The sequence below is a fragment of the Octodon degus genome, unplaced genomic scaffold (assembly GCF_000260255.1).
Source record: "Octodon degus isolate 3935 unplaced genomic scaffold, OctDeg1.0 scaffold00373, whole genome shotgun sequence".
Taxonomy (NCBI): Eukaryota; Metazoa; Chordata; class Mammalia; order Rodentia; family Octodontidae; genus Octodon; species Octodon degus.
Window position 1 is genome coordinate 305324 of NW_004524949.1, and position 14145 is coordinate 319468.

General features: G+C 41.7%; 1 protein-coding gene across 3 annotated transcripts in view; it reads right to left on the reverse strand.

Moving 5' to 3' along the window:
* F8 (coagulation factor VIII) overlaps positions 1-14145 on the reverse strand; it is a 162631-nt gene that overhangs the window by 30805 nt on the left and 117681 nt on the right. For 2 of the 3 annotated variants that reach the window (XM_004648247.2, XM_023708466.1), the window contains exons 16-22: positions 11181-11393; positions 10662-10890; positions 10290-10472; positions 8372-8488; positions 7721-7792; positions 6393-6478; positions 4369-4524 (exon numbers count right to left, since the gene is read on the reverse strand). In XM_004648247.2, the coding sequence (XP_004648304.1) occupies positions 4369-4524; positions 6393-6478; positions 7721-7792; positions 8372-8488; positions 10290-10472; positions 10662-10890; positions 11181-11393 (1056 nt within the window). Of the gene's footprint in view, positions 1-54; positions 2804-4368; positions 4525-6392; positions 6479-7720; positions 7793-8371; positions 8489-10289; positions 10473-10661; positions 10891-11180; positions 11394-14145 lie in introns of those variants that run through there. The other variant, XM_023708467.1, reaches the window with a different exon arrangement.

Consider the following 14145-nt stretch of genomic DNA (forward strand, 5'->3'; position numbering starts at 1 on the left):
GCAGCTACAGCTGCCGCTGCACCCTCTCCTGCAGCGCTGGGCGCGTTTTCCGACCTGCTTGTTCGCTGCGAGGTGTCCTGCGTGCTGCTCCTGCTGTTGCTGCAGCCACCACCTGCCAAACTGCTGCCCGAGCACGCCCAGACGCTGGAGAAGTATTCCTGGGAGGCTTTCGACAGCCAGGGGCCACAGAACGGCAGCCAGCTCTCTGAGGAGCTCTTTCTGCTGCTGCAGTCCTTGGTCATGGCTGCCCATGAGAAGGACACAGACGCCATCAAGTCGCTGCAGGTGGAGATGTGGCCTCTGTTGACTGCCAAGCAGAACCACCTCCTTCACCTCGTGCTGCAGGAAACCGTCGTGCCCTCTGGACAGGGGCTTTGAGAGGTCGCAGTAACCTAATGACTATTTGTCTTGTCTTTCGTTTTTTTGCCTGGTACCCGACCTTGGCATGGAAAGGAGAAACAGAATGTATGGGCCCTGATTCTTCTCCTATCCTTTGGGTTGCCAGGTCAGGAATTTAGCTGCATGAATGCTACCTCCCAAGACCTCATTTTCATGATAATGGGGCAACACCCACAATTATGATATGATAGAATGAGAGTGGAGGGTATGGCTGTCTTCCACAATTGCAGCAATGAAAGTGAGAACCCTTTCAATCTTCCCTTTCTTTCTTACTGCATCATTCCTCTTCCTGAGCGTCGGAGTTTGCACTGCTCAGAGTATGTAAGCGGTGTGATTTCATCGTTCACTTTGGTTTTTAGTGCCTTTCTGTATCTTGGTGATCACCGACTTTCTCCTGTTTCATTTCCTTACGATCTTTTTGCTGCAGCTCCAAGTTTCTGATGAAACTTCTGATTTTCCTGACTTGGGGTTGAGATTTACCTTATCTGTATCACGTGACTGTCGTTTCCAGAGGGAAGAAACTGAACCGAGGTGTATTTATTTCATATCTGCAGTATCCTGGCATGCAGGCCATGAGGGGCAAAGAATGAATATAACTAGGGCGCACTCGCCAGGCTCTTGCTGGGATTAATGCGAGACAGACGTGTCCCCCTCAGCAGTTCCCGTGGCAGTGAGTGTTCACTGTTTGAATGGAAACTCACAGCTTTGGTTCCTTCCTGATAGATACAGGGACTCTGTATTGCAGCTTTTATCTGTCGAGGGTCTTGCTGCAACTTGTATTGAACCTCAGTATGTAAAATCAAAGCGTGGTTCTTTGGTGCTGTAAAATCACATGGCGCACGTGCAAGGCAGTGTCCTTGTTCTGGAAAGGCGGGATGGCCTTCCAGTGTCGGACACTATGCTTGCGCGCCAATGTTGCCGTGAAGGCCATTAATATGTACAGGAAATATTTTTAAAAGCACCACTTGTAGGTTTTCTGGTCCAGATTTTACAAGGAACTCCCCTTAGGTTGTTTTGTTTCTGAAAGTACTGTACTGTGGATCGAACCCCTACTCCCCACATGCTGGCTACCTGTTCTATTGGCCTGCATCCCCAGCTGTTTTTATTTTGAGACAAGGTCTCATACAGTTTTCTGGCTGGCCATGTATTTGTGATCTTCCTGCCCCAGCCTCCTGAGTAGCTGGGATTACAGGCATCCACCACTATGACTGGTTATTTTCTTATTTATGTAGGTGTTTTTGTTTTTGCACTTTCAATGTAATAAAACAAACTCTGCGGAACATAACCTTTTTCTCAAACATTCACCTTTAAGCACATGCGTACTTTGGCTGAAGTTATACATGATTGTTTTTTTCTTGGGGGGGGGGACTAGTGTGGGTTGTTACTCTGAGTTAAGTGCCTTGAAATGGGTGGAGCCCCAGGGTTTTTTCTTTTCTTTTTTTGTGCTTTTGTTCTTCAACTCTGGAAGGAGTAGGAAATACAGGGGAGGCCCATATGTGGCAGTTCCAGCCATACCATTCTACTCTGAGATGTCAGGAAGCTTCCCATGGGGTCCTCAAAGCCTTGGTCATGTGATTATAGAAGTGGGCAAGGTGTGTGCTGCTTTACTGTTTGGCTTTTTTCTAGTTTGTTCTTCTCAGCCTTGGCTATAGGTCTTGGTACTGTTTTTTGCTTTTTAACAGAACTGTTTAATGGCTGTGGAGCGTTACTGGTTATGGGATTTGGATTGAGGCCTATGGAAAAGCCTGTAGGCCACTAGTCTAAACTTACATTGAGGTGGAGGGAAGGATAGCCAGGGGCTTATATAGGCATAGTTCCAGGAAACACTAAAGTTCTTTGTTTCCCCTTGCTATTGCCCCCCCCCCCGCCCCAGTTGGAGTTTGCTTGTTGCTGCCACTCTGGGGCTCAGGCTTCACGGCTAACTGGCGCAGAGGCTCTGGCCGCTCCTTCTGCTGCTGCCACCTGCTCTCCAGCTTCTCACTCTGCTTGCTGATCCTCTGGTGTAAGCCTCATGTCTTCTTGGGCTGCAGCTCCAGGGGCTTGTACTTCCTGTGCTTGTGGAATTTCCTGAGGTTTTCTTTCTGGGTCTGCTCAATAAATGTGAGAGCGGAGCGATGGATTTGCAGACAACTCAGATCTTGGAAAGACTGGAGGCTGTACAGCAGCCAGTCACTGGTGATGCCTCTGCAATAGCTCCACCATAGCGCTGGGCTGTTTCAACAGCTCCTCCTTGCCATGAAGGTCCTGAGCCTTAAGCTTGGCCAAAGCTGCACAAGAAGCTGCTGCTCCTACCACCTACTCGAAGGAAAGGGGAGGGGTCCTGCCACTGCCTCTTTATATATCTCAGCAATAATAGGGAAAGCTGGGCTATGGCCAAGTTGCAGCAGGTTGGAAGTTCCCTTATAACATTTTAATATAAAAATGAACAATGATTTTTTTTGGTCTTTTGAGACATGGTCTGCCTGTGTAACTCTGGATGGCTTCAAACTCACAGCAATCCTCCTGCCTCATCCTCCTGAGTGCTGGAATTACAGTTGTATGCTACCATGCCTATAATGCTGTGTTCTAACATGCCAAATCTTAATATTTTAAAGCATAAACATGGTTGATCTACGTTTTAATTTGGATACCAGGGGGCAAAGATCATCTAGACGGTTTAAAATTTACACTAAAGAGGGCCAGCCAAATAGCTCAGTGCATTAAAGTGCCTGTTTAGGCAGACGCTGGCCAGGTTTGGCTGGCCGGGGTTTGATCCCTGGCTTGCTGTGCCGGCCCCGCCCCACCCCTGGGGTGCATCGAGACAGCAATGGAGACAGCCTGTAATCCCACCTCTTAGAAGGCTGAACACAGGCGGATCACTTCGATCTATGTAGTGAGACCCTGTAGAACCTGTGGACCCTGTGCTAAAAATACCAAAAAAAAAACAATTTACACTAAAGGATTGCAAGTTATTGAAAATAGTGGTAGTAAAGCAGTGATCCTTAAAGGGGTTTTGGGTCCCCTCCCCTCTTATAAGATGCTCCTATAAAGACAAGTATTGCTTGTGAAAGTCTATTTACATGTAACTAGTTCAAAGGTGTAAAGACACACGAGAACCATGACAGAGGAAGATGTCCAAGACTGAAGTGGGCTACAGGGTCCCAGGGCCTGTAGTAGAATGTAATACCTGCTGTAGAACATCATAGTTGCTCAGTACCTTTCTGGTAAAGGAATAACCTCCTGGAAATGGTTGATATCCATTTTATCCTTCTCAACATAAAAGATTGAAAATAAATGAATGAGGTATTCAAAGTCTAGATTCCAGAAAAGTAAACCAAAAGAACATAATATTTCTTAAAGTTTCAAACAAATTCATAATATTTTTTTAAAATTTCAAACATGCTCATGTAGGTTTGTTTTCTACCCCTCATTAAACATGTGATTAACATATTAACTAAGTGATTGTAAAGTAATAGTTTCATGGAACAAAACTGAAGTTTTTCTCTGAAGCATTTTCAGCAGGAAGACACAAGCAACACACGAAGAATCGAATAGATTTGTGGAGCACTTCATCGGGGCATAACTGTGAGAGGAGGGTAGGCAATGATGCTAAGATGTTAGGCCAGCTTAATTAAGCAAGGGTCTTTGGCTCACCCCTAGAGAATGAATCAGTTCCCCAGGTTTCATTCATCTTTTTATGTAAAATGTACAAATCTTTATCTGCATTCATGGATGCAATCTCTAAACTCAAGTTTTTAAAAAAAGTCTGACTTCTGGACATTCAATAACAGTATCTCTTCACTTTTATCATATATGAGGGTTTTGACACCACTACATATTTTTCCTATGTCCATATCATTCCTATTACCCGTATGTAGAACATACTTTTTAGGAATTAAGTGTGTAGAATCCAAGATGGTTCCATCTATGAAATCTGTCAAAAGATCTTTAAAGTATGAATGCATTATCTTGAAAGGACTGCTTACATACCATTAAGGTCCCAGTGGAATTCCCTCGATAGGTCAGCCACTTCTTCCCTTCGAGACTATACATGATGATAAACTGAGAGATGTAGAGGCTGGAGAACTTCTGACTGGCACCCTGGGTTTTGATGCCATGAATAATCATTGGTGCCAACAGATCCACCTACCAATTAAAACAACATTTTATTTTGACCAAGGTTTAAATGTATGTACTACCTCCTAAAATTATTGGCTTAGGAAGAATCTATATTGTGACAGATGTGCCCATTGTTACCTTAGATAACGTACATGAGGCAGACAACAATGCTGAAGTGTGGAGATGTGTGTGAGGCTGTGAAGCAAATGGCGGGATGGGTGGAAAAGCCCGCATCCAGAGCCCTGCGCACTTGGCCCATGTTCTCTACATGCACATATAGACACATGCGAACTAGCCAGAGCCAACTTCTGCCCTCTCCCCAGACCCACCTCACCTCAACACTGCTATCAGTAAGGAGCGGCACTACCTTCTCGAAGTGTCAGTTCTGAAATGATTTCTCCAGTTCAGCCTGCCCTGAGTCCTGCAGACAAATTCAGTGCTGCTTTATTTATCCACTTCATGCTGTATCTGACTGCATTCTAGCAAATTATTACACCACATTACAAAGGCTGTTTTGCCTTTGTAATTAGACTGAGACCTTTAAGGCAGGGAACCTATTAATACCATCTAACTTCTCAGCCCCAATTCATTTATCTGTAAAACTGAGATAATAGTAATGTTAACTGAAATGATTAAAATGTTTGGGCTGGCCAAATAGTTCAGCGGACTAAAGCACCTGATTAGGCAGACTGCAGCTGCCAGGGTTCGATCCCCAGCGTGCCTTCCCATGCCAGCCCTGCCCCAGGGGCATGCTGAGATGGCGATGGAGACTGGGCATGGTGGCGCATGCTTATAATCCCAGCACTTGGGAGGCTAAAAACAGGAGGATCAGTAGGAGTCTGATCTATGTAGTGAGACCCTGCAGACCCTGTACCAATTACATAAAAAATAAGATGTTTCAGCAGTTTCTTTGCTTTTTCTTTTCTTTTCTTTTTTTTTTTTTTTGTACCAGGGATCGAACTCAGGACCTTGTTCTTTCCAGGCAGGCACTTATGCCACTGAGCTGTCTCCCCTGATTAAAATGTTTATACATGTAATGTGCCACATTCAGTGAAGGGCATATAGTAGACACTCAGCGTCAGCTGTCATATTCTCTCCCACCCCAGAACCTAGCATGGAATCTAGTATAATGCTGAGGGGAGGTAAAGGTTGTAGAGCAAGTGAGTGAATAACGGCAGATTGATAAGGAATGGCCCATGCTTAAAGAGGGTGAGCACCATGTAAGTGATACGAAGAGAAGTTACTGCTGTAACATCCAAGTGAAAAAACATCCTCGTGGACTGCCACTACATGCAAACTGAACTGGTCATGACTCTCATGCTTAATGACCAAGTGCTTGAGTTGACTGCAAGTTCCATTCAGATACTCATTCAGAGATTAATTTTGAGCACTTGCTGTGTATCAAACACTGTTTTAGGTAGTAAGAACACAACAGTAAATAAGCCCTCGCCTCATGGAACTTACATTTGAAGAGGGGAACCATATGCATGCACACACAGACATGCCACCACCGCCACACGTGTGTTTATTAATACCAAGCAGTGATAGGTGAAGGAGGGACATAAATAGAACAAGATAAGAGGACCCAGAGTGACGATGTCTTCAGAAGCCACAGCACTATATTTTCCCACATAAGATGCTATTTCCAACAGACACTCCATTTTCCTCTTCATGGGCTGGGACCGGTAGGTCCCCACTGGTGCCGGGTAGCTGGAAGCTCTCCCACACACTCACCGGGCCTGGGCTAGGACTGGATCTGATGACTATTTTTGTACAAATCATAAATCATGTCATTCTTCAGTTTCTCTGTTGACTGAGGTCTGGTAGGAAGTACTACAGTAGAAAGGACATGTATAATACTTTGAGTTCGCAAAATGAGTAAGAGGAATTCTAACCTTGATCCAGGAAAAAGGATCTTTGGTGCTCCAGGCATTGATCATTCCAGAGTAATGAAGTCTGGCCAGCTTTGGGGCCCACTGTCCTTTGCCCACAAAAGAAGAGAGAGATTACTTTCAACTAGATTGGTCCCAGACAGTTGGGAATGACATCGCTCTTTTGAGAAAGGCTAATTCTAGTTGTGGAGAATATAGGCAAAGGCGTACAAAGCTGTACTGATTTCTCTTTAAGGTTTTCTTGTCACTGTTGTACCTCTCATTTTCTAAACTAATAATTTTGTTGATTTAATTAGCACTTCTAATTAGCTGATACTAATAACATTTGTTACCATCACTGCCAAGTGATATAACATCTTTATTAAATATGTCCATTGCAGAGAAATCAGAAAATAAACATTTTTAAAATAGTAAAATAAATTAAAGTAAATAAAAAACAGTCTTTCCCAATATTACTAGTGTGATAAATAATTCTCAATGTTCTTTTACAAGTGAGATTTTTTCCCTCTAAAATAGGGGTTGGCAAATATTTTTTGTCAAGGGCCAGAGTGCAAATAACTTAACAGTAGTAAATTGTATGCTCTCTGTTACATCAGTGCCCTTGTAGCCATAGATAAAATGTAAATGAATGAGTGTGACTCTATCCAAAGGAAGACTATATTATGGACACTAAAGTTTGAATTTTATAATTTTCATGTCATGAAATAGTCTTTTTAAAATAATTTAAAAGAGAAATACTATTCTTAACTCACATATACAAAAGCAGGTGGTGGGGTGATTTGGCCTATGAGCAATAGTTTGCCAGTGTTTTGTTTTCAGTAACAGGAGTTCAACTTAGGACCTCGTGTTTGCCAGGCAAGCACTATGCTGCTGAGCTATCTCCCTGGCCCTGCCAACCCTTTTCTAAGCTGATGCTTGAGAATTCTCTGTAGGTTTTATTCAAGCTTTATGCCACTGTTCACAGGAAAGTGTAGCTTTCAGCTACAGTGAAGAGAAGGGACTTCAGGGAGTGATAGTGAAGGTAGAGAAGATATTTAAGGAGACAGTTATTACCCAGGTGAGAAATGGTGACCTGAATTTAGATGGTTACTTTGGGAGACGCATTGATGAAATAAAATTAATGAAACTCTGAAGGTGGATTGCTTATCTAAAAGTCTCTAACAGGGCTGGGGAGGTGGCTCAGTGGAATAAGCACTTCCCTGGGAAGTGCAAGGGCCTGAGTTCAATCCCCGGTTCCACCAAAAGAAAAAAAAAATTAAAAATAAAAGTCTCTAACAGACATAAAAAATATAACCAATCCAGGTTCTTCAAACAAAAATAAGGCTATTTACCATATTGTCCTGAAGCTGTAATCTGAAAATCTCTAATGTGTCCAGAAGCCATTCCCAGGGGAATCTGACACTCTGAAATCAGAAAAGGGGAACCCAGGGTTAAAAATGCACACAATCCAGCTTCTTAAATATGTCACTGAAAGTGAGAGAACACCAAGAAACACTAATATTTTACTGTTTGTTATCTACCAAGAACTGTGCTGAATATTTTATTGTGCTATCATATTTAATTTATTGTAACAGATAGGCATTACAACTATTCATATTTTGCAGCTGAGGAAACTAGGGTTCATAGAAGTACATTAGTGGTAGTGCTTTTACTTGTTTAAGGCTAAATCTCCAAACTGTTCGAAGTGACATTTGTAAGTTATCTTTGCTAACTGAATTAAACATAAGTTCCAAAGTCTGTTACTGTGAAGTGAAGTGGTTTTGTTTTTTAGCACCAGCATTTTGCATCTATTCAAAGTACGCATGACTTCCAGCATATTTGTCCTTCTTGGAGGACTTTGTTTTTTACCCACAATGTTTATCTTAAGTTTAGTAATGACATACACTTGTATTTATTTCTCAGCAAATGCAGCCCTCCCAAGGAGGAAAGCCGTGTGGAAATCGGCAGGTGGGCAGTGGACCTCTGCCCACAGTGCTACTCACGCTTGCTGTACACCAGGAAAAGAGTGCTCATCCCAGCATTCAGTTGCTCGCCCATGAGGCATTCCACCCGCCAAAGCCCCGCTCTGGACGGCAGCATTTCCATGGTCTCAAAGGAACCTTTTCAAAACCAAATGAACAAAATTCACTTGCTTTCACTAAAAACTAAGCGATGAAATACAAGGGAGATGTCCGAATTCAGTCCCACAGCTCTTGAACTCCTCAAACTCAAAATGCTTCCTGTGCGGTCCCTATAGCTGGACACTCTGGAGACTGTGTTTGGTCACCTCCTTCCAGGGAAATGAGAGACCAAGTGATGATGGACATGAAGAGTGCTACCGCACTAGGGCTGGCCTACATTCTCAGAGATTTCAGAGCACATAGGTAAGTGTGATTGACTAGATGTGAACTCTGAGAGAAGCAGAGTCGGGATGAGGCCATCTTGGATCCAATGCACTGGGGCTGCCGAGAGGGGGAGAAGCTGGGGTGAATGCTAGGGGTCAGGAATGAGCTACAAGTGGCCACACAGAACGAAGGGAACCAAGCAGGCAAGGGGATGTCATGAGGAACAAAACCAAAAAGAGCCTCTGAGGAGCCCCTGAACTTGTGCTATAAGAGCCTCTGTAAACACCTGCAAGGTGTAGACCGTGTGGCACTGCCTTACAACAGTGGTGGCAGTTCTAGGTAGGATGGGGCACTGTGGATCCCTTACTTTTAATTGTCAGTGCTAGAGTTCAAAATAGCCTCTGGCAAGGATTGTAGGGCTAGGGGAAGCACAGAAACAACGCAAGGTGGAGAAGCAGAGGGCTCAACCACAGTTCCTCCTCCAGTGCACATTTCCAGCCCCACGTGAGACCACGCTGTGCAAGGGAAGTCTGGAAGTAAAAAGTTCAGATATTTGCTTTTTATCTTACAATGAAAGCTGTAATTTCTGACTTGAACTCTATGAAATAAAGTAACTCCAGGTCTGTCTGTTACTTGGGTGAGCAGAAAAGAAAGAGGGCTTCTCAGATTTTTTTTTATGAAGAAATGGGATTTTAGGGGGCTGGGCGATAGCTCAGTAGAATAAGTGCTTGTCTGGCAAGCGCAAGGGTCTGAGTTCAGTCCCCAGTTTTGCAAAAAAAAAGAAAAGAAAAAGAAAAAGAAACGGAATTTTAGCTCAACTATTAAACCTGTTTTAAAGAGACAACACTAAAATAAAATGGTGTTTTGATCTACATTGTCAGCAATGCTTAATAAATGTACTCATTACATACATAACCAAATCACTCTTTATATGATAACTACTGCTGTCATATGAAATTGGAGATGGAAAATTCAAAAGCCTTCTTAGGAAAGCACTGTGAACTTAATCATCCATTCATTCTGTTCTGTTTCCTTTATAGCAATTTCATGTAATTCCAATTGTTTTGTTCATTGGCTAACTTACCTCTCTGTAGACTGAGTTACTTAAGAAAGTAAGTTATTTGGGACCAGGGAGCTTGTTGGTTTTCCTCACCAATTGTGTCCCTACTGTTTAGAGCACTGACAGTACCCAGCCGGGGGTGGCACATCACGCCTGCAATCCCAGCCTCTGAGAAGGCTGGGGCAACAAGACCACAAGTTTGAGACCAGCCTAGGCAACTTAGTGACGTAGCCTAGGCAACTTAGTGACGTAGTGAGACACTGTCTCAAAATAAGAATTTTATTTTATTTATTTATTTATTTTTTGGCAGAACCGGGGATTGAACTCAGGCCCTTGCGCTTGCCAGGGAAGTGCTTATTCCACTGAGCCATCTCCCAGGCCCCAAAATAAGAATTTTAAAAAAGAGCTAGGGATGGATCTTAACCGGAAGAACTGGGGTTTAATGCTCAGTACTGCAAAAAATAAAAATAAGTACTCAACAAATACTCTAGAAAGGAGAGCCAAACTAGCTCATACCTGGATAGAGGTTGTAAACTGCCATTTTATGTTCTTCTTTCTTCCGCACGGTGAACACATGTCCACTAAAATGAATCGAATGGATGTTCTCATTGCTGCCCATACTGAGCAAATACCATCGAGTCCTTTGCTCCTGTGCCATTACTAAGCCAGGAAGGGTGTCCATCACATAGCCATTGATTGCTGGAGAAGAGGAACACAGGCGAGGCGCTTAGAATCTAGGGGACATGTTCCTTTCCCTTTACTTCACCCAAAATACAGCTACCTATGAGCATTCCATCCCAAACATGTCCTTGCAAGCTGTAAAATGCTTAAGTTTCTAACTCACACTCCACTTTGCTATGACTAATATTTAGATGTGGGATAGGTTACCATAGAAACGATAATTCTCTTTAAAAGTACGGTCGTCTATCTGGCTACTGCAGGGGGCCTTGCAATTCCTTTCCATGTTTTCATTAAAGTACCAGCTCTTGGTCTCATCAAAGATAGTGAAAAGCAGAGCAAATTCCTGCACTGTCACTTGTCTTCCATGAGCAGGGCTCAGTGTGTTCCGGTGGCAGATCAGAAGGGGTCCGATCAAGCCTGAGTGCATATCTTTTTCCTAGAGAGAGAAATCATCAATCCTATTAGTATCAGTTCTTTCACCTATAAACTAGAGTAGGTTGTTTATTGACTTTTGTGGCACTCTAGTTTGCTTCCTATCTGCCCACAGTACAATTTATCTTCTTCAATAGATTTCAGAGTACTAGTTCTCAGACATAAATATGATGTCATCTTTCCTACCTAAAACTTTTCATTGTGCTTAGGATAAATACCAAAACTCTTAACATACAACACAATGATCACTTCTTTTAAACTAGAAAGCAGTGAGCACAAGGAAGATGTGCTTACCAGATCAACATCAGAGAAATAGGCCCAGGCTTTGCAGTCAAATTCATCTTCAGTGGGGGCCATATATTGCTGCACTTGCCAAAAGTAAGTTTTGGTTTCATTAGGCTTGACAAAGTTTTTTCTAGGTTTAGCTTCTTGTTTCTGATCTTCATTGTAAGAAATGAGGCTAGAATAGAACGAATAGGGACGAGAGGCCTGGTTTTTGAAAGTTACCTGCAGAGTAAAATGAGCAATTAAAAAATCAAATACAAGAATCATCACTTAGGCTATTAAGTCCTAAGATTAAGGATTACATTTCCAATAGGAATGCCCACCCTTTGGCTTTTATCCAAAATTGTAACACCCTAGAGGAAGAATACAGGGAGCAGATGTTGTTACAACCAAAATTTGAAGATCTATGAAGGAAATTCTGGGGAATTTTTTATTCTAAATTTAAGACATGAACTCACATTTACAAAACAGAGGGGTTGGGAGTTTAGCTCTGTGGTAGAATGCTTGCCTAGCAAGCTGGAAGCCTGGGTTTGGTCCTTGGCACCAAAAATAAATAAATACATAAATAAATACATAAATAAATAAATAAACCTCATTTTAAAACCTCAGCCAAAAGAGAGAATTAGGGGCTGGAAATACAACTCAGTAACACAAGCACCTGTCTGGCAAGTACAAGGTCCTGGGTTTGCTGCCTGGTACCAAAAAATAATAATAAAATTATTAAACATGGGCACGGTAATCCTATTACTTGAGAGGCTGAGGCAGGAGGATTGCCATGAGTTTGAGGTCAGCCTGGGCTACATAGTGAGTTCAAGGCCAGCCTGAACTATAGTGAGACCCTGTCTCAAAGAAAAAAACAAGAGTGATTCACGTGCCTACAATATTTAATGACAATGGAATACCTTTCTCTGACAAAACTAAACAAAAAAGGGGATACAAATGAAGGACCATTTGTATCTGTATATACAAAATAGTTAGGATAGATCTACAACTACTTTCTCTTAATTCAATGAAAAGAAATATTTGTACTAATAGTGTTTGGACAGGATATCTTGTCTGCATCTTGTACTATGGATAACCACTAAGAAGATAACAATGTACAATGTATTAATTATTGAAACTGTTCTATTAATCAGTTTTGAAACTGTCTCATTGCTATTTGTTTCTCAATAAAATTAATAAAAAATAAAATAAATAAAAATAAAATAAAACACTAAAGAAATTCCAAAGTAAGAGGGAATTTGTCACTACAGGGGTTTACAGACTATAGTAAAGTCAGATGTAGTAGTACATGCTTTGCAATTCTAGCATTCAAGAGACTGAGGCAGAAGGGTCACTGAAAGTTTGAGGCCAGCCTGGGCTACAAAGTGAGTTCAACACCAGCCAGAACTACATAGTGAGGTCCTGTCTCAAAAAGCTGAGAGAGAGAGAGAGAGAGAGAAGAGAGAGAGAGAGAACAGAGAGATAGCTCCTCAGTGGCTTAAGTGCCTGCCTGCTAAGTGCAAGATCCTGAGTTTGATCCTTGGTTAAAAAAAAAAAAAAAGGTCTATAACCCCAGGAGTTAATAATGACATATGACATTTTAAATACTTCATGTCAAGTTTCAGGATGAATGTATATTATCTTTTAATAAGCTATGTATTTCAGATCTTAAAAATCTGAAATTAACAAGCAAAACAAATTTGTTTTACTCTGTAAGTAACTTATGCATTTATTATAGAACATAAGATAAGTAAAATTAAATTCAAATAGATAGATAAATATGCCCATAATACTATGTCCTTAATATAAATAAGAAATTGGGGAAATGAATACCTATTTTTGGAAAACTACTTCAGTGTTTGTCTCAAAAAATGCACTAAAATAACTTTGAGGACTGGGGAGATAGCTCAGTGGTTTAAGCACCTACCTGGCAAGTATAATGTCCTGAGTTTGATCTCCAGTACCAAAACCAAAACAATATAAAATACCTTCAAAATTATAGGAATTATTGATAGATTTAATAGTTAAATATAGAAACAAGATATTGAAAAAACAATTCATAATTTAAAAAAAATCTCTAAATAAGAAGTAATTCTTATAAACAAAACCATGAAAGTGTCAGAAAGGAAATATTTATAGATTACTATCTAAAAATTCAGACCCATTTAATTTAAAAAACTTTCATTTGTAAAATTAAGCAGGGGACTGATATCATGAAAACATATGCATTGAAACCCAAAAAAATGTAAAACTAGGGAGATGGTGCAAAAAAGAGGGCGATGGGGTAAAAATATTTTATGTGTATATAAAAAGCCCTATTAATCTGTGGGGCTGGAGAGATAATTAATCTAAGTGGCAGAAGTGGCTGCCTGGCAAGTGCAAGGTCCTGAGTTCAATCTCCAGTACTGCATGCCTGGCCAGCCCCAGAACCAAGCGTGGTGGCACACGCCTGTAATCTCAGCACTGGGGAGGTTGAGACAGGAGGATTGCTGCAAGTTCAAGACCAGCCTGGGAGCTACAAAAGTGAGCACAAGGCCAGTCCGGACTGTGTAGCAAGACCATACCTCAATTAAATAAATAAATAAATAAATAAATAAATAAATAAATACTTTTAAACTGTATAATCAATAGACACCAATAAAAGTATGAAGAGAAAATTAAGATATAATAAACTTGGAAAAATATTTTTCACTAACGTCATGAATGCTTAGTAGATATTGATAAGTCAGGATTCAGTTTCCCAGGCACCCTGTCCCAAGCACTCTCCCTCTTGGTTTCCCAGGCACCCTGCCCCCAAACTCCCTCCCCCTTGGCCCCACGGAGAGCCAAAGCCAAAACCAAAGAACAGGTCCCCCTGACTCTGACCTGGGCAAGAAACCACAAAACTCTCCTTTGTTAACATTAAAGGTCCCCCACAGACCAGGTAGCCCTGCCAAGATTAGCTCTCCCTCGGCTGTTCCAGCCCACAATCACCCTCCCTAAAAGATCCTAT